Source organism: Hermetia illucens, chromosome 6 (genome assembly GCF_905115235.1).
Source record: "Hermetia illucens chromosome 6, iHerIll2.2.curated.20191125, whole genome shotgun sequence".
In the NCBI taxonomy this organism is placed as follows: Eukaryota; Metazoa; Arthropoda; class Insecta; order Diptera; family Stratiomyidae; genus Hermetia; species Hermetia illucens.
This window is the reverse complement of record NC_051854.1, coordinates 54856679-54876238: the sequence shown is the minus strand read 5'-3', so window position 1 is coordinate 54876238 and position 19560 is coordinate 54856679. Positions and strand designations below refer to the sequence as shown.

The window sequence follows — 19560 nt, the reverse complement described above, 5'->3', positions numbered from 1 at the left end:
TTGATGAAATAAAGAGCCTAACTAAAAGTAAGGATTTTATTGATGATGATCAGGTGATATATATTTTACGTATATAATGTGACATTAAGTCTGTATGCTGCGAGTAACATTAATTGAACGAAACAACGAAGAAAATGTATAGTTCATATTTCATTTACTCCTCAATTGCTACATATCCTGATTATGGCGTATATACGCATTTTATTCAATAGTTTTTGCCTCGATCCATACAGAAGTTGCTAACAGAATTTATCTTTCATATTTATCGGAATCCTCATACTGCCGTGATTTTTATATCTTTTCCCAAATATTTCTCAAGAGAGTTCTAAAAATTCATCAGAGGAAGCGGTTCGTCGTTTCTTCAGATTATTGACCCGTTGTTGTGCAATATTTTCGCGCAGGGTGTCTTCGAGTTCCCGAGTATCTCTTATCCATGATTCCAGCTTCCTTTCGAATGACGTTAATGCATCGAATGGGCTCTGTATAATACTGTTCGGGTTTTGTTCCGCTTCCAAAGGGGCTGAGCGTTTCCGTAAATAGTTGAAACAACACGTCCTGAAAAAGAATCAGTCCAGCCGATTTTAGAGTTAGAAGAGAAATGTAGAATGAATGAATACCTAAAATGTTTCGTTCCACAGGCTCTTGCGCATTCTCGTCCACACGAATCGCAGGACATATCTGCTCCGGTGAAGAATATCGCCGACACTGTAAGAAAGATAATTTAGATTTTCATAGTAGCGGAAATAAAAGATTGTTTTAAGGTTTTGTATAGAATAAAACATTGATAAAATCGGTTCACCCAATGCCACGAAATTTGGTAAAAATGTTGGAATTGTGAACTCCTGCAGGCTTGTAGTGAATGGTATTATTTTACATTTATGTTAATTTAGATGGGGGCACCCCCATTCAGGCAAAGGGGAGTTCACATTTCCCTAAATATAGCCATGTGGGGTGTCAAATGACAGGCGTCCTTTTGTACTCTCTGCAGCAGGGGAGTTGATTAGAAGGCGAAAATTGAAATTATTATTAAACATGAAATTATGAAAGGGTGGTAACTTTATAACGGATTGTCGTCGTGGTCGAGGTTCTACAGCCCATTTTGGTTCTTGGGTTCAGGATGTCCTTCCTCTAACCATCTCGATTGATTGAATCCATTCTCCAATTTCGAAATCCGAGCATTGATGCGGCGTCTTCGACAGAATCTAACCAAAGCTTTCGGGATTTCCCCATCAGTCTTTTCTCTTCTGTTTCCCCTTTAAATAACCTTTCGGATAACCGAATGCTGCCCATATGTCGAACATTCTGAGCCCATTCATGTTTCACATCTATAGCACAGCACAGGTCTTATTATTGTTTTGCATATTCGGAGGTCCTGGAGGTGAAGCATTAACAAATGATCTTCACAACCACCTGAGGAACGTTATCATTGATACGGCCTTAAAGATACTTGGCTCCAACCGCAAAAAAAAAAGTCGGGAACGGCTGGTTTGACGATGAATGTAAGCTAGCAACGGAATAGAAGAATGCTGCATATCGAGTAATGTTGCATTCTCAAAAAACGCGGGCAGGCGCGACTTATCACGAACTCCCTCGAGCGGAGAAGCAACTTCACAGACGACACCACCAAGTATAGAAGAAACAGTCCATGCAATTCATCGGCATAAAAAATAATAAGTCGCCAGGAGCCAAGTTACACCAAGTTATTTATCAGCTTGTGCTCAAAGTATGGGACAGCGAATCAATGCCTGACGAATGGCAACGAGGCATTATCTGTCTCATACATAAAAAGGGTCAAATAGGAAGAATAAGGATAGGAGAATACAATTTTGAGATCGTTGATAATTTCTCCTATCTAGGGTCGAAAATCACAACCGATAACAGCTACGATAATGAAATCCACGCACGGTTGTTGTCAGCCAACAGAGCCTATTTCAGCTTACAAAAACTGTTCCGCTCGAAACGTGTCACCATCTCACCATGAGGTCAAAGCTCTTACTGTACAAGACAATGATCTTGCCAGTCCTCATGTATTCCTCGGAGACTTGGGTTCTTAGCAAGAAGAATTGTGAACTCTTGGCCGCGTTCGAGAGAAGAATCCTTCGAAGAATTTTTGGCCCCCTAGATGAGGATGGACGATTCCGTAGTCTACATAACGACGAAATCTATGAGCGATACCATGACCGTCCGGTTGTGGATAAAATCCGGCTCAATAGGTTACGGTGGGCGGGTCACTTAATCCGTATGGATGAGAATGATCTCACCTGGAAAGTTTATAAGGACACTATCTATGGTAGAAAAAGAAGGCGAGGCAGACCCTGCCTAATATGGAGCTCTGGCGTAGGCCAGGGCGCCAGACAGCTTTTAGGGATATTGAATTGGTGGACCTCGGCGCAAAACCGGGATGTCTGGAGTTCCTTATTAAGGCAGGCCTAGAGCAGATACCGGTTGTTGCGCCGTTGATGATGATGATGATATTTGGAGTTGACTTCTGCGTTTTGTTTCGTCCACTTCACTTATGTCTTTAATATAATGGAGCAAACTCCAACCTGTAACCATTTCGGCCACGCTGTTCCCAGGGCAAAGGTGATTCAGCGTCTGATGAGTTGCCTCTGCCCTGAAACAGCAAGTCATGTTCTATCTTACGTCGGTTGTACACTTAAGTATAAAGAGTTTTAAATTAGTTACATTTTTCAAGTTCGTGGTATTTTTTGTCTTTCGGGCGTCATAGGTTTCGTCTCTACAGTGCCATATTGAACAGTAGAGGTGCCAACCTTTCTCCTTGCTTAAATCTGGCGTTTGTCTTAATCACATCCGCTATTGATTCTGATCTGTGCTATTTAGTGAATCATTATCATTCTCATAAAGTTTACCAGTTTTGCTTGAAGTCCTAAGTCAAGCATTACTTTGTATAGTACAGTATAGTACATTTCGGTCAATATTGCCATGTGTCTCCTTGAAGTCAACCACTAGTTGATGGGAGACGATGTCAAATTCTTAACACGTGTTAGCTGGTCAATTGTCAATCTTCCAGTTCGAAAACCTCCTTGGTATTCACAAATGATCTTCTCGGCTTACAGTTTAATTGTTGTTTTGATTGGTATTTCCGTGAAGATTTTAAAGGATGTGTATGTACAACGTAATGAGATGCTTCTGTAATTTTCGCATGTCAGCTTGGGGTATAACACAATTTTTGACCACCATTGCGGAATCTGTTCTTGATTCCAAATGGAAAGAACCAAATTATGGATAGCTTTCATTGTCATTGGATCATCCACTTTGAGGAATTCAACGAGCATGTCATCCGTGCCCAGCATCTTGTTAGTTTTTTTGATGTTTGACTGCTGAGCCTATATTTTTCTATGTTGGTGGTTCAATGTCTCCGTTGACCATTATTTTTGTAGGTCCTGGTGATTGAGTTGTATGCGAGGGGTTGAGCAGTTCTTTAAAATAAGACGCTCATCTCTCAAGTCTTTATTATTCGCTCCGTTTTTGCTTTTCCAAAGGGTGGTTTTTGATTGACATCCACGCATTAGCCGCTTCACTAATTTGTATGCTTGTCTTGTGGTATTGTTCTTCATCATCATGCAATGGAACGCACTATAGAAGAATAGTCGACGAAGGGATCGCTCTTGAACAACTTGGCACAGCGCCGTGGAAGAATAGGGCAAGCTCCTCGGAAAATCGTGGGGTTTGAAAGATTTCTGGGAATCTACAACAGTGACGCTTTGGCGGACGTGTTATTTCTACCCAAATGTTCCTTTGCCTGCGTGTGTATTACTCGTACATGCATCTTGTGCAACGCTCAAAATACAACACGGCGAAAACGCGTAGGGGAATTGGGCGGCTATTCTTTTTGGAAGCGGGCTAGGGTCTTAAATATGTCCATCACAAATCGCGTTTTACATAAAGATATTTGTACAAAATTCAAACCATATAAAAATTACTGCTCAAAGGTTGCATTTTACTAATGAAATATTTGGAAGGCTCACCAGTCAATAAGATTTTCTTTTCCGATGATGTACCCCGACTTCTTGGAGCACCTGGATCTGATAAGTATGTATACTTTACTGTGAGGAACTGTAAAGGACGCATCCTTCTGCGGCGATAGGGGGACTCCCGGAGCATGTACCGTAGAAGAAGATGTGTTCTTTGTAGATTGCAGCCATCGACATCTAGCGATCACAGCGAGGCAGTAGTGGGTTTGTTTCTTAGAAGAAGTCTAATCTCGCGAAAGTCACTAATGCTTTTCGGCGCTCGAAAAGGAATGCGACTGGTCTCGGATCGATTCTGGCACTTTTGAGCGAAAGGGTGAATATAGAGGAGATTGAACAGCCACAGTGTTTCTTTTATTTTGAGAACATATACGTGAATTGTATGGAGAAGGAGAAGCGAAATATTTGTCGATAATCGGACCTTAACAAAAGATATTAGATTCCCCTCGAAAGATTGATCCAGTGAAAAGTTAATGGATAAAAGGCAATGTGGAAAAGGTGCTAGGAGAGCAGACGGAGATAAGAGCCTGAAAGCTGTAAGTAAAAGTCGAATGCAATGACCTTGACGGAGTTGGATCGAGAGAGAATATTAGTGATACCCTAAAAGAACCGTTTGATCTTCGCATTCTAGAAAAGGATGTCATGAAAAAGGGAAAGAAGGCATATGAAGGTACTTGGTCTAGGCCTGCCTTTGTAAGGAACTCAAGACATCCCGGTTTTGCGCTAAGGTCCACCAATTCGATATCCCTAAAAGTTGTCTAGCGTCCTGATCTACGCTATCACTCCATCTGAGGCAGGGTCTGTCACGGCTTCTTTTTCTACCATAGATGTTGCCCTTATAGATACTCCGGGCCATCATGCGGACTTGAAGAGGATGATGCTTCTTGCATTAACGTCTGTATCGCGGATCACTTTTTCCAGGGCCAGCTTAAAGAGGATGCTGCCCCATTTAGGTACTACGGAGGGTTTTGGTGTGGGTGAGTTCAGTTTCACTCTCATCTGATTGTCAGAGGCGATTGTAGGCGCTGTTGTAGTTCGTGCCTGCCGCACTATGCCACCGAGATAATGATTTGAGTTTATATTGGTCCCCATATATGCTCTGACATTTTTCATGGCTGAGAGGTGGCGGCGTTCTATCAACACTTGATCAATTTGGTTGAAAGTGGTCCCGTCTGCAGAGGGCCATGTATGTTTGTCGACCACTTTCCGCGTAAACTAGGTACTTCCAACAACCATTTCGTACGATACTGCTAACTGTATAAGCCGCAGTCGATTATCATTGGAATCTTTATATAAGCTTTGGGAGCCGACGTATCGTCTGAATACGGGCTCCTTCCGATATGTTAGACAGTTTGGTGCCGGCGCGACTTTAATGCAACCAGATCGTCAGGGGCCAAATCCTACTTGAACCTTTTGCGGCGTTGGACATCGTACCGGGCTTCTCTGAACCGAAACGAATGGTGGAGCGAAAGAGTATATTGTAACAGCAGGTGCCTCTGAACGCAAAGAAGGAGGCGCCCTGATTATCGGTTGGTGATCACGACGTCAAATTAAAATCGATCATTCGATACTTGGGGGTAGTAATCGATGTCAAACTAAACAAAGGAGATTTAGGCTATGCGTGTTAGGTGCAAAATGTGACCAAAGACATGTTGTAGGAGGGGGAGAGTGAGTTCAGTATACCGTGTACAACGTGTGTAGAACAGCATTGTGTGAAATAGCAGGTTTCACCTTGGGATTGTTCCTTGTGGATTTTTTCTACTAGAAAACGGAGCTAAATCTACCCAAACTAACTATGGAGGAGGCTCATTCAAGTAGAAATCACCCCCTCCTCTCCAAGTGGTAAGTAGTTATAGGCTTCAATTCAACACGCGCTCATAATCAGCAGTCAAGCCGCGGTTTTCTATGCCTCACTAAATGCATGTTCCCCTACGGAGAAATTTGTAGAAGGAATGTTTTCCAATTCAATGGGAAGCTTGCATTTGCTGGCAACTCCCACCTTGGGGGAAACTGAAAGACCGAATACGACTGGAGGACCGAGGTAAGAAGAAAGGGATTTGGTAGCGTGTGTAGAATCAAGTATTCTCGAACTTTTGATAATTTGTGATGAAGATCAATTAGGAACATTGAACCGCGCATTTTTAGAGTTACATGAAGTTTTTTGTTCTATTACCCGAGGCAAACGCGATAAAAACCGTTCTTCGAATCGTGCTTGTGAAAACGGACTTCTAAATCATACTTGTAAAAGTAATAAAAATAAAGACTAGCGAAAATATAAGAGGCTTGTTAAATGCTGCCAGATTCCTTTAGAGCATACTCTGAGGAACTGCGAAGCGAAAGAGAGACTTCAACGATATGTATAGTCCTTAAAAATGTCCAGGAAAACTGGTTGAGGTTCGCATTCGCGAGAAGGCGCTTACCAACGTGGAAAGTTCTGTGAGTCCCCATTCATTCATGCATTATTTGCTTTCTCAAAGATTGAAAGGCGAGTCGCGATAGGGTGTTCTTTGACTGTGCCCTTTTGAAAAGGTTCTGTGACGTTACTAGATAAAACTTCAATTAACTGGATCCTCATGTAGTAATGTGGATATACGTTGCTATAATTAGCTGATGTGTCCTGAGATAAACTCAAATGGGATATGCAGATAATATATGGTCTATCTGTTCGGCATTAAGCGTACAGGACTTCGCGGAGCCTCGATTCAATGTCAATTTATAACTGAGTCCCCACGGATTCCTTTAACTTCATCAACTAGGTCCTGCCAATAGCGAGCTTTGTTTTTGTTTATTGCTCGGCGGAGTTCCTTTTTGCTTGATCTGTAGTCTGATATTGTGCTGAATGTCGCCATGTTAAATGCTGCGTCAAACGGCGGAACTTATGATACATTCTCCGGAACTCGGCAATTCTCGTCGTCCACAAATACATCAAAGGATTGCCACGTCTGGATACTTTTCAGGGTATGGAAGCTCCACAGGTTTTTGTGATCAAATGTATAACTGAATTTACGACAATCTCTCAATCTCTCTCTCGGAGTGTTCTCTAGCGTGGCTCCGCCTGTTCCAGGAACTTCGACGAATATCTCGGTTTTCACCTTCAAAGCGTTCCACGAATAAGAAAGGCAGCAGGTTGGTGCACACCGAGAGGTGTTGCTTGGTGGCAAGTCCTATAGAAGTGGGCTGCCTGAATTCGTGCCCTCTATATTAACCAATCAATTCTGATTTTCCTGATGTTAAGAAGTTTCCTCTCGTATTGTTTGACAGCAACGAGTTTTCGCCTCGAGATTTCGGTGAGGTGTTATCAATACGGGCATTGGTTACTTCTGGACGTTCACATTTGATGACTTCTTCTAATAATAATAATCGTTGAGGGAGCAATTGGATCAGGGCCTTGAAATGTATCAGAGAACTTCAGTTAAGACTGTAACGGTACACTACAGGATTACAGTACCCTAAGGGAGGTAATGTGGTCAGCATTGCGATCGACCGAGGTTGTTATTCAGATTTGATTCAGGTACTCATTCACAGCTGGTATCCGACATCCAGTCACGATAACAAATGCCTCTGCCACCAGTGGGTTTGACCATAACTTTCCCCTACGACAGCCTAGCACTCTAAACACTTGAGTCATCCGGATATCCAGCCTTTTCTACTTCAGCCTTTTTTAAGATGCAGTTAAAATTTCAGATTTCAAGAGAGCACGCGGGTTCTAGGCTAAGAATCAGAGCCGATTCTTCCAGTAGACCTTTGGTCGTTTCACAGAGGGTACCTTTATTTTTTGTTTTCGGACCTAATTCGACAGGGGGACTCCACCACCCTTCGTTTTCCGAATGAGAGTTTAGAACGGATCTTGTTGAGGACTTCCCCAAGCAAGCAAAGTTGAAGGTCTAGTTCTCCTTCCTCTCGCCGCCTTTTGATTTGGTATTTCACCTTTCGTGTCCGTTTTGACTTTAGGCAGACGGTTTTCTGACGGCATAGCGTGTTATTACCAAATTGTCCCTAATAGCTCTTTTCTTTCGAGCCCTGGAGACTACTTGGGTAAAGTCTGATCGAGATACGCCTTCTTGTTTCCGCTCTGCAACCGATCCGTTTGGCGCTTAGGCTTTTTTCAGGAGGGGGGGGGGGGGGACGAGCAACTGCTTCTCATTTTTGCGCATCTTATGCTGCTCTCCATGTCTGTCTGTAGAAGAAAATGCAATCTATGAGTTCCTTTAGCTCCATCAACCACCGCTTTCCTTTTTCGGTTTTCTTGTAGGAAAGCTGCGAACCAAATGCGCTTCACACCTGCCTCGCATTTCCTGGAAAGCAAGATGCAGCAAGGACAATCGATCGTGCTCTCACTGGGCCTATATTGAAAACAGCCCAGTTTCGGCGATATTTTCTGTTCCTTTCTTCAGAAATGCAGGACTGCTGAATACCGGGGTTGCGTTCCCTATTGTACCTTATGTCGTTAATTGCTTCCTCTGTTAGATTAATTATAACATTGATGCCAGATACCACTGATTGAGGGCACCACTATGATGAACCTCCTGCCTAATAATGCGTTCCAAGTGTTTCCTCGAGGATGGCCCTCTAAGGGGTTTATGTCCGATTAGAAGTATCTTCTATAGTCACTTTTCCGGAAAGTTTGTGCTTGAAGGTTTACGTTTTCACAGAATAATAATAATTCTTACAGTTTTTAAATGAATAACTTTGTCATTGTCTTGTAAATAGTTAGTTTTTAACCAGGGTCTTCTTCATTTGTAATACATTGTAATTTTCTTCTTATAGAAATGGATGTGCAGATTCGTTTTTATTTATCGCATTAAGCTTTCAGTGAGCCAAGAATGACACTTCTTTGCCTTAGCATCATAGTGTACTTGGTAAGATGTAGGCAGAGAGTTGACAAATTATCCTGGACGCTATTGCTTCGTGCTGCGCCACAACTCAGTTAACTCTTTCTACGTCCCTACTATTCACTCACTTTTGTAATTTTTTTCTTCTTTCATGGAAGCCTGATCTCCTCTTAGCTGCGTCTGGAACCCACGGACGGTTCGATGCAGACTAACGTGGTATAGTGCCAGCTATGGGGTTAGAACTACTTGCTCGGGCACCTTGAGACCCCACTCCCCGCACCGTAAGCGACTCGCGGAAGATCGCAGACGACCGCTGAGATTGTAGAATATCTCGTAGAAAGTGCCAAAGGTACAGGAATTATAGCTAAAAAATCATCCTTTTTAAAGAAGTTCATTTTCACTCAAAGGGGTATGTCAAGAGACAAAATTGTCATGTTTGGGCTTCTGGAAATCCAGGACAATTATTTGAAAAATTAACGGATAATAATGTTTAACCTGCACTCATTAGCTTTTAACACACAGCCGATATTCACAATTGTCTTCAAAAATGGTCTGTCTTGCGGAATGTTGAGGACTTCGATCCTTCTTGAAATCTGAGCTTTTTGCAGACTCTTACCTGGGTTATAGGGGGAAGCAAGTAACATAACCAGCGTGTTCTTTAGTTGGATAATTCAAGAGTATATTTGTCATGTTGCTGATGGTTTGGACTTAGCAAGCAAATGCCGTCCACAAAACTTTAGAGTGGGTCTGTCCGTGTATATTCGTAGTCCGTAAACATTCTTGCCTGCATGCTAAATGTAATTTGCTTCTTTTTGATTTTTTGGATTGGACCCTATATCCTCGACGATAAGACGCCTGCTAATCGGCAAATTTATAAGAATGTCAACCTGGGAAGCAAAGAAAGCAGTCGCTGTTACCCGAGCGAATCATTACAATAATCTTTACGATAAACTGGACAGTAGTAGTCCCACCTGTCAGTGCAACTGAAGTTGAGGCAATAAAACGAATGAAATCGGGAAAATCCACAGGACCTGACGACTTCGCATCTGAGCTCTGGAGAGCGAAGAGCTGGGACCCAACACTGCGGCTCAGTGAATTCTTTAACCGGGTTATTCAGGAAGGTAGAACACCATCTGACTGGCAAGAAAGTACCACTGTTCCAATATGGAAAAAGAAAGGTAGCCCAGCAGAATGTTTAAATTACCGTCCGATCCGGTTACTTTCCCATACCATGAAGATTTTTGAACGCATTTTTGACAACTGTATTCGCGAAATCGTTGAAATAACCGTAAATCAAACCGGATTTATCAGGAACTACGGAAGTACTGATGCAATACATGCTGCGCGGTTACTCATGGAGAAACACCAGCAAGCATTGCCCTCTTTGCATTGCATTTCTCGACCTAGAGAAAGCCTTTGACCGTGTGCCACACGAACTCATCTGTTATGCTTTACGACAACACTGAGTGGCAGAAGAACTGGTGCGCTGGGTTCAATTGCTCTACCAAGATCCGAAAAGTAAAGTTCGAAGTATGGCGGGTGTATCAAAACCGCTTCGTGTCTCTGTTGGTGTTCATCAAGGAATCGCCCTCTCACCATTCCTCTTTGTTCCTGTTATGGACACTGTCACACGGGATATCCAACGTCTAGCGCCCTACACACTGCTTTATGCAGATGATGTTTTCCTAGCATCTGATAGCAAAAATGATCTCGAGCAACTTGTCCGAAAATGGAATGATCGCCTCATGCACGATGGTCTCAAATTAAATCTAAACAAAACTGAATTTTTGACGACCGATCCCTATGAAACAGGTATAATCACTGTCAGCGGCAGTGATTTGCCCAGAACTATGCGATTTAAATAACTCGGGTCAACGCTATCAGCCAATGGAGAATTGCGTTATGAAATTACTTCACGCATTAAGGCAACCTGGATGAAATGGCGTGCCACAACTGATGCTCTTTGTGATCGACGTATCAACGAACGTCCTAAAATCTAAAAGTTACCGCAATGTCGTCCGTCCTGTCGCTCTTTATGGTTCTGAGTGTTGACCGACTATAAAAGACAATGAACGACGTGTTGCGGTAATGGAGACGAAGATGTTACGTTGGACTAGTGGACTAGATTGGTCTGAACATCGAAGTCGATGGTAAACGACCAAAAGGCAGGCCGAAACAACTGTGGCTTGATACGCTGGATGGGGATTTAAAAGGCTCGAGATTGCACCCAGATCAGGCATTCGATAGAGCCAAATGGCGAAACCGATCAAGACGAGCCGACCACGCTTGTGAACGGGACAAAGGCTACAGAAAAAGAAGATCACTTCTTCGTCTTTCAGAAAATGGAACTATTTGCGTTCTATACACTATTGGAAATGTAGAGTCTAGTAGCCGTTTCCTAACTAAAAAAAGAAACATCGGGGATTTAACTTAATTTCGAAAGTAAGATACTGTACGATCGGTAATATTGAAACTTTTCAGATATTCAATTGGGGGTAAACCGCGATAATAAATTTCCGATAATAGTTGATAGTCATACATAGTTTTGTTTTTGAGTCAATCTCAAAGGAAATTCACAAACATTAAGAAAATACTCCCACAAATATTTAGACAGATTTTCCCGGAATTTTGAGTTTGTACGCACTTTGATTAAAAAACTCGTATATACTCACGTAGCAGCAGCACCGCAAAGTATAAAGTCAGGTTCAAATTGAAGTTCATAATTGATTTTTTTGCTTTCATTTTCCTCAAATTTTTGAAACTTTTGTGTTTTTAAATACAAACTAAACTCAAAAATTAATGCTCTTAAAAAATTGACAACAGCACGAAATCATCCTTTAAATCCTTTGAAAACACCAAAATGTACTTAATCAAATTTCCACTGCTATTAAAACCGCGTTCACCTGTTGAGCGTAACGGAACGAATGCAAAACTTACTATCCCAGCACGGGATCTTAAATATTTATTTCATATTTCATATGCTGCCCACTCTATAAGATGCCGCTGACCAATCAAAACTCATCTTACTCCCACTACGTATCTTATCTGCTCGTCTGATTAGGCCGTGATAATGCAACTATACCACCCTCGTTTCGTCATCTTTCAAATTCCTCAGTGGAGGATTCGCTGCAAAGGAGCTGAAACGGGAGGCATAATGTCAATGTGTGGTAGTTGCCGGATGTCCGGGCAAGTATCTTGGCAGAATAATAATAAAAATTGGGATGCAAAATAGAAGATATCTCGTGTATTGCTTAAGGAGAATATAAATTACACAAGGATACACATTTGTTTGTTGCTTGCTATCCTTTTTATTGACGGTGTAAATTACACAAGGAACTTGTCCGTAGAGGGGTGTTCAAGGGGATTGTTTTACGTGGACCCATGCCAGCAGTACTTTTAAATCAGGTTTCTTTAGTAACAAAAAGGATCACATAACTCGACTGTTGTTCAGACGCTTCACCAGGCTTTTCGATGAAATCTTATGGAAAATGGAGGATGGAGAAAGTTTTCTATCTTTCTTAGAGGTAATGCGAACAATAAAAAAAAACAGTCTAATAAAAATGTAAATTAGGAGGTGCTTGAAGTTGAAACGATCAAGAAATACTAATATTACTTTCCCAAGGCTTTATCTTATCCTTATATTTTTTTAATATGTATGCAGTCATTTTCAAACGAAGCACGAAATATGATCAAAATTTGGTAATCTATTATAGTTAAGGGTAGAATCATAATTTGATAGATACTCCAATCCAAGAATTGGCAAAATTATTTATAAAAATTCAAATGTAAAATTTACAATTCGTAGACTGACATTTTGGATTCATATATATTATAGATTGATTCTATAAAGAAAAACTTATCCTTTTATATGTTCTGGTGCAGATATCTTTTGGAATTCCTTTTGCCCACAGAATTTTTATAGGGTACGGATGGCGTGTACATGTTTCACACATTGAAATCGCTGGAACATCCCACCTTATTCCACTTTGAAAAATGACATTTTTATGGTGTTTAGTTTTCAGCAGATACGAATCCAGCATCTGAACTAGAATGAAGCAGTGCATGCCGTCGTATTGGTAAGAAGGAATAGGTATTAAATTTCATAGGAAGAAAGTCATAGGGAGGTTTATCTTTGCTAACCGTACGGAGAGAGTCAGAACTTGGTCAAAATGGACTCGAACTAATTAGGCCTTTCCTACGCGGAGAACTGGAGATATACTCCAAGCTGTTGAAAGTTTTCTAAAAGTCGATGAAAAGCAGGTGAAATGCGGACCTTAAAAGTGCGCACTATTGCTCAATAATCTGAAGGGTGTCCAGCTACAATGGATTTGAGAAGTGTCCCAGCTAATCATTATCATCAACGGCGCAACAACCGGTATCCGGTCTAGGCCTGCCTTAATAAGGAACTCCAGACATCCCGGTTTTGCGCCGAGGTCCACCAATTCGATATCCCTAAAAGCTGTCTGGCGTCCTAGCCCACGCCAGCGCTCCATCTTAGGCAGGGTCTGCCTCGTCTTCTTTTTCTACCATAGATATTGCCCTTATAGACTTTCCGGGTGGGATCATCTTCATCCATACGGATTAAGTGACCCGTCCACCGTAACCTATTGAGCCGGATTTTATCCACAACCGGACGGTCATGGTATCGCTCATAGATTTCGTCATTGTGTAGGCTACGGAATCGTCCATCCTCATGTAGGGGGCCAAAAATTCTTCGGAGGATTCTTCTCTCGAACGCGGCCGAGAGTTCGCAATTTTTCTTGCTAAGAACCCAAGTTTCCGAGGAATACATGAGGACTGGCAAGATCATTGTCTTGTACAGTAAGAGCTTTGACCCTATGGTGAGACGTTTCGAGCGGAACAGTCTTTGTAAGCTGAAATAGGCTCTGTTGGCTGACAACAACCGTGCGCGGATTTCATCATCGTAGTTGTTATCGGTTGTGATTTTCGACCCTAGATAGGAGAAATTGTCAACGGTCTCAAAGTTGTATTCTCCTATCCTTATTCTTGTTCGTGTTTGTGTTTGACCAGTGCGGTTTGATGTTGTTGGTTGATTCGTCTTCGGTGCTGATGTTGCCACCATATATTTTGTCTTGCCTTCATTGATGTGCAGCCCAAGATCTCGCGCCAATCGCCGCCTGCTCGATCTGGATGAAGGCAGTTTGTACGTCTCGGGTGGTTCTTCCCATGATGTCGATATCGTCAGCATAGGCCAGTAGTTGGGTGGACTTGAAGAGGATCGTACCTCTTGCATTTACCTCGGTATCACGGATCACTTTCTCGAGGGCCAGGTTAAAGAGGACGCATGATAGCGCATCCCCTTGTCGTAGACCGTTGTTGATGTCGAATGGTCTTGAGAGTGATCCTGCTGCTTTTATCTGGCCTCGCACATTGGTCAGGGTCAGCCTAGTCAGTCTTATTAATTTCGTCGGGATACCGAATTCTCTCATGGCCGTGTACAGTTTTACCCTGGCTATGCTATCATAGGCGGCTTCAAAGTCGATGAACAGATGGTGCAACTGTTGTCCATATTCCAACAGTTTTTCCATCGCCTGCCGCAGAGAGAAAATCTGATCTGTTGCTGATTTGCCTGGAGTGAAGCCTCTTTGGTATGGGCCAATGATGTTCTGGGCGTACGAGGCTATCCGGCCTAGCAAGATAGTGGAGAATATCTTATAGATGGTACTCAGCAACGTGATACCTCTATAATTGCTGCACTGTGTGATATCTCCCTTTTTATGTATGAGACAGATAATGCCTCGTTGCCAATCGTCAGGCATTGATTCGCTGTCCCATACCTTGAGCACAAGTTGATGAACCACTTGGTGTAACTGGTCGTCTCCATATTTAACCAATTCGGTGTAATTCCATCGGCTCCTGGCGACTTATGATTTTTTAGCCGATGAATTGCACGGACTGTTTCTCCTAAACTTGGTGGTGGCAGTATTTGTCCGTCGTCTTCAGTTGGCGGGACCTCCAACTCGCCGATGTTCTGGTTGTTCAGTAGCTCATCAAAGTACTCAACCCATCGCTCTAATATGCCCATTCTGTCGGAAATCAGATTTCCCTCTTTGTCTCGGCAGGGTGAGCATCGAGGTGTATAAGGCTTCATCCTGCTGACTTGTTGGTAAAACTTGGGCGCCTGGTGCGGTTGCTCCCTGTACTTTTCTAGTTCACAGACTTGTTGGTTCTCCCAGGCTTCCTTTTTCCATCTGTGAAGTCGCTTCTCCGCTCGACGGAGTTCGTGATAAGTCTCTGCGCGTGCCCGCGTTCTTTGAGAATGCAACATTACTCGGTATGCGGCATTCTTCCGTTCCGTTGCTAGCTTACATTCATCGTTAAACCAGCCGTTCCGACTCCTTTTACGGCTGGGGCCAAGTATATTTGTGGCCGTATCCATGATAACGTTCTTCAGGTGGTTGTGAAGATCATTTGTTGATGCTTCATCTCCAGGTCCTCTGTTGACTGCGGTTATTGCGGCATTCATTTCCCTCTTATAGGTGTCGCGGAGGGTTGTGTTGTGGATGGCTTCAGTGTTCACTCTCACCTGATTGTCAGAGGGGATTCTAGGTGGTATTGTTATTCGGGCTCGGAGCACCATGCCAACGAGAAAGTGGTCCGAGTCTATATTGGCCCCCCTATATGTTCTGACATTCATCAAGGCTGAGAGGTGGCGGCGTTCGATCAACACGTGGTCAATTTGGTTGAAAGTGGTCCCGTCTGGAGAGGCCCACGTATGTTTGTGGACCGCTTTCCGCGCAAACCATGTATTTCCAACAACCATTTCGTGTGACCCTGCTAATTGAATAGTCCGCAGTCCGTTATCATTTGTGTTTTCGTGTAAGCTATGGGAGCCAACGTATCGCCTGAATACGGGCTCCTTCCCTACTTGGCTGTTAAAATCCCCAAATATGATTTTGATATCATATCTGGGGCAGGCTTCGAGGTTTCGTTCTACTGCCTCGTAGAAGGTATCTTTCTCCGACTCTGCAGTCTCCTCTGTAGGGGCGTGAACGTTTATGAGGCTTATATTTCTAAACTTGTCTCGCAAGCGCAGAGTGCATAGCCGTTCGCTTATGTTTTCAAAGCCGATAACAGCAGGTTTCATTTTTTGGCTGACTAAGAAACCTACTCCGAGCACATGGTTTACTGGATGACCGCTATAATATATGGTGTAGTGGCTCTTCTCCAGGAAACCGGTCCCTGTCCATCGCATCTCTTGCAACGCTGTTATATCAGCCCTATATTGGGACAGGGTATCGGCTAGCTGCTCATCAGCTTCATCTCTGTACAGGGAGCGCACGTTCCATGAGAAAATACGCAAATCGTTGTTCCTTTGTCGTTGCCGGGTCCGTCGTTTTAAAATCCGTCCTGTACGAGGCTCCTGTTTTGGCTTCGTAACAAGTTGTTTTCCGTGTAGGGTTGTCAGCCCTACCCAACCCCCAACCTGGAGGACCAGTTGGTACAATTTGTCCCGTTTTTAGGCGCGGGAGACTCGCCTTCATCCTTCTCCGTCTGCAGCTTTTCGTCAAGAAAGAGCTCCCAGCGGTCACCACGTGGAGGTGGAGATAGGGTTTGGTAGTAGAGCTGTTGGTGTTGGTTCAGCAGGCATTTCCCAGGTTTTATGCTCCATCGTGGGTACCAATCCACGTTTCGCCCCGGGACCTATACTACCCTTTGACCACCCAGCTAATATCTATGGAAAAGCGGGGAGAACACAAATGTTCTTTTTGTTGCATTTAAGATGACGCGAAGATCTCAGATTCTCACGATATTGCTTTTCGGACAAGCGGAAGTAGCAGTTTCGTAGAAATTGCATGGTTGCATCGGTTTTACTTCGCTGAATTCATAGTCGATGAATGTAAGCTAGCAACGGAACGGAAGAATGCCGCATACCGAGTAATGTTGCATTCTCAAAGAACGCGGGCACGCGCAGAGACTTATCACGAACTCCGTCGAGCGGAGAAGCGACTTCACAGACGGAAAAAGGAAGCCTGGGAGAACCAACAAGTCTGTGAACTAGAAAAGTACAGGGAGCAACCGCACCAGGCGCCCAAGTTTTACCAACAAGTCAGCAGGATGAAGCCTTATACACCTCGATGCTCATCCTGCCGAGACAAAGAGGGAAATCTGATTTCCGACAGAATGGGCATATTAGAGCGATGGGTTGAGTACTTTGATGAGCTACTGAACAACCAGAACATCGGCGAGTTGGAGGTCCCGCCAACTGAAGACGACGGACAAATACTGCCACCACCAAGTTTAGGAGAAACAGTCCGTGCAATTCATCGGCTAAAAAATCATAAGTCGCCAGGAGCCGATGGAATTACACCGAATTGGTTAAATATGGAGGCGACCAGTTACACCAAGTGGTTCATCAACTTGTGCTCAAGGTATGGGACAGCGAATCAATGCCTGACGATTGGCAGCGAGGCATAATCTGTCTCATACATAAAAAGGGAGATATCACACAGTGCAGCAATTATAGAGGTATCACGTTGCTGAGTACCATCTATAAGATATTCTCCACTATCTTGCTAGGCCGGATAGCCCCATACGCCCAGAACATCATTGGCCCATACCAAAGAGGCTTCACTCCAGGCAAATCAGCAACAGATCAGATTTTCTCTCTGCGGCAGGCGATGGAAAAACTGCTGGAATATGGACAACAGTTGCACCATCTGTTCATCGACTTTAAAGCCGCCTATGATAGCATAGCCAGGGTAAAACTGTACACGGCCATGAGAGAATTCGGTATCCCGACGAAATTAATAAGACTGACTAGGCTGACTCTGACCAATGTGCGAGGCCAGATAAAAGCAGCAGGATCACTCTCAAGATCATTCGACATCAACAACGGTCTACGACAAGGGGATGCGCTATCATGCGTCCTCTTTAACCTGGCCCTCGAGAAAGTGATCCGTGATACCGAGGTAAATGCAAGAGGTACGATCCTCTTCAAGTCCACCCAACTACTGGCCTATGCTGACGATATCGACATCATGGGAAGAACCACCCGAGACGTTCAAACTGCCTTCATCCAGATCGAGCAGGCGGCGCGAGATCTTGGGCTGCACATCAATGAAGGCAAGACAAAATACATGGTGGCAACGTCAGCACCGAAGACGAATCAACCAACAACATCAAACCGCACTGGTCAAACACAAGCACGAACAAGAATAAGGATAGGGGAATACAACTTTGAGACCGTTGACAATTTCTCCTATCTAGGGTCGAAAATCACAACCGATAACAACTACGATGATGAAATCCGCGCACGGTTGTTGTCAGCCAACAGAGCCTACTTCAGCTTACAAAGACTGTTCCGCTCGAAACGTCTCACCATAGGGTCAAAGCTCTTACTGTACAAGACTATGATCTTGCCAGTCCCCATGTATTCCTCGGAAACTTGGGTTCTTAGCAAGAAAAATTTCGAACTCTTGGCCGCGTTCGAGAGAAGAATCCTCCGAAGAATTTTTGGCCCCCTACATGAGGATGGACGATTCCGTAGCCTACACAATGACGAAATCTATGAGCGATACCATGACCGTCCGGTTGTGGATAAAATCCGGCTCAATAGGTTACGGTGGGCGGGTCACTTAATCCGTATGGATGAAGATGATCCCACCCGGAAAGTCTATAAGGGCAATATCTATGGTAGGAAAAGAAGACGAGGCAGACCCTGCCTAAGATGGAGCGATGGCGTGGGCCAGGACGCCAGACAGCTTTTAGGGATATCGAATTGGTGGACCTCGGCGCAAAACCGGGATGTCTGGAGTTCCTTATTAAGGCAGGCCTAGACCGGATACCGGTTGTTGCGCCGTTGATGATGATGATGAATTCATAGTCGAAAAGATTTCATTTTTATTTGAAAGGAAGGATGGAAGAGGGTCATTTGCTCCTCCTGTAAAAACAAAACCTCATTAAAATCGGTTTACTGTCTGTCTGTCTGTCCGTCACACGCATTTTTCTCGGAGATGGCTATAGCGATTGACTCCAAATTTGTTGGAAAGGTGGAAACTGTAAACGCTCGTGCATACAGTAAATAACTCGAATTTAAGGGAGGTCGCTATACATGCGAAAGGGGGGTGTAAATTTGTTTTTCACCAAATTTAGTCATGTGGAGTATCAAATGAAAGGTCTCGGTTAGTACTTTCCGAAGCCGCTACCAGTTTTGACATTTGCTGGAAAGGTGGGGAGTGCGCGGGGTTGAAAGTGATCATTTCGTTAACGAACCTATTCTCAGAAACTACTCAAGCGAAAAATTTGAAAAGAAAAACAAGAGGCTGCCACTATATGGTGCTTAGGCTAATTTTTAGTAATTGGTTGCGAAACCCCCCTGAAGTTCATCCTAAAATCACGAAATATATATGTATATATATATATATATATATACGTACCTGGCGTGCCAGGTTTATCCTCACCTGAGTTGCAAACGCAGAGCTGCATGGGACCAGGCGCGTGTCATGGGTTACGGATAATGACATGACCCACCGTGTCAGCTACGAATATCGCAAGTTAATCTTGTAAATAAATAGCCGCGGACAGCAGAACGTTTCCCTTTGTGTTCGTCCTCCCTTACTGATTTTTCCCGTTCAGGGAGAGTAAACCTCCTTAACAAATCCATAATCCGGGGTGAAGGGATCGACGCGTCTATCGGATGAATTGCAGTGACGTTACACTGTATTTCAGCGGCTCCCTCCAAATACCTTCCCTACCTTTGGAGGTAACCATGG

The 19560-nt window shown here is 43.5% G+C and overlaps 1 protein-coding gene across 1 annotated transcript; it reads right to left on the bottom strand.

The window, feature by feature from the left end:
• Positions 1-22: 22 nt before the first annotated feature.
• LOC119659297 lies at positions 23-11763 on the bottom strand. The gene is made up of 3 exons (XM_038067308.1): positions 11497-11763; positions 618-705; positions 23-555 (listed from the first exon to the last, which is right to left on the bottom strand). The coding sequence occupies exons 1-3, from the start codon at positions 11564-11566 to the stop codon at positions 315-317; spliced, it is 399 nt and encodes a 132-aa protein (XP_037923236.1). The 5' UTR covers positions 11567-11763; the 3' UTR covers positions 23-314.
• Positions 11764-19560: the final 7797 nt, after the last annotated feature.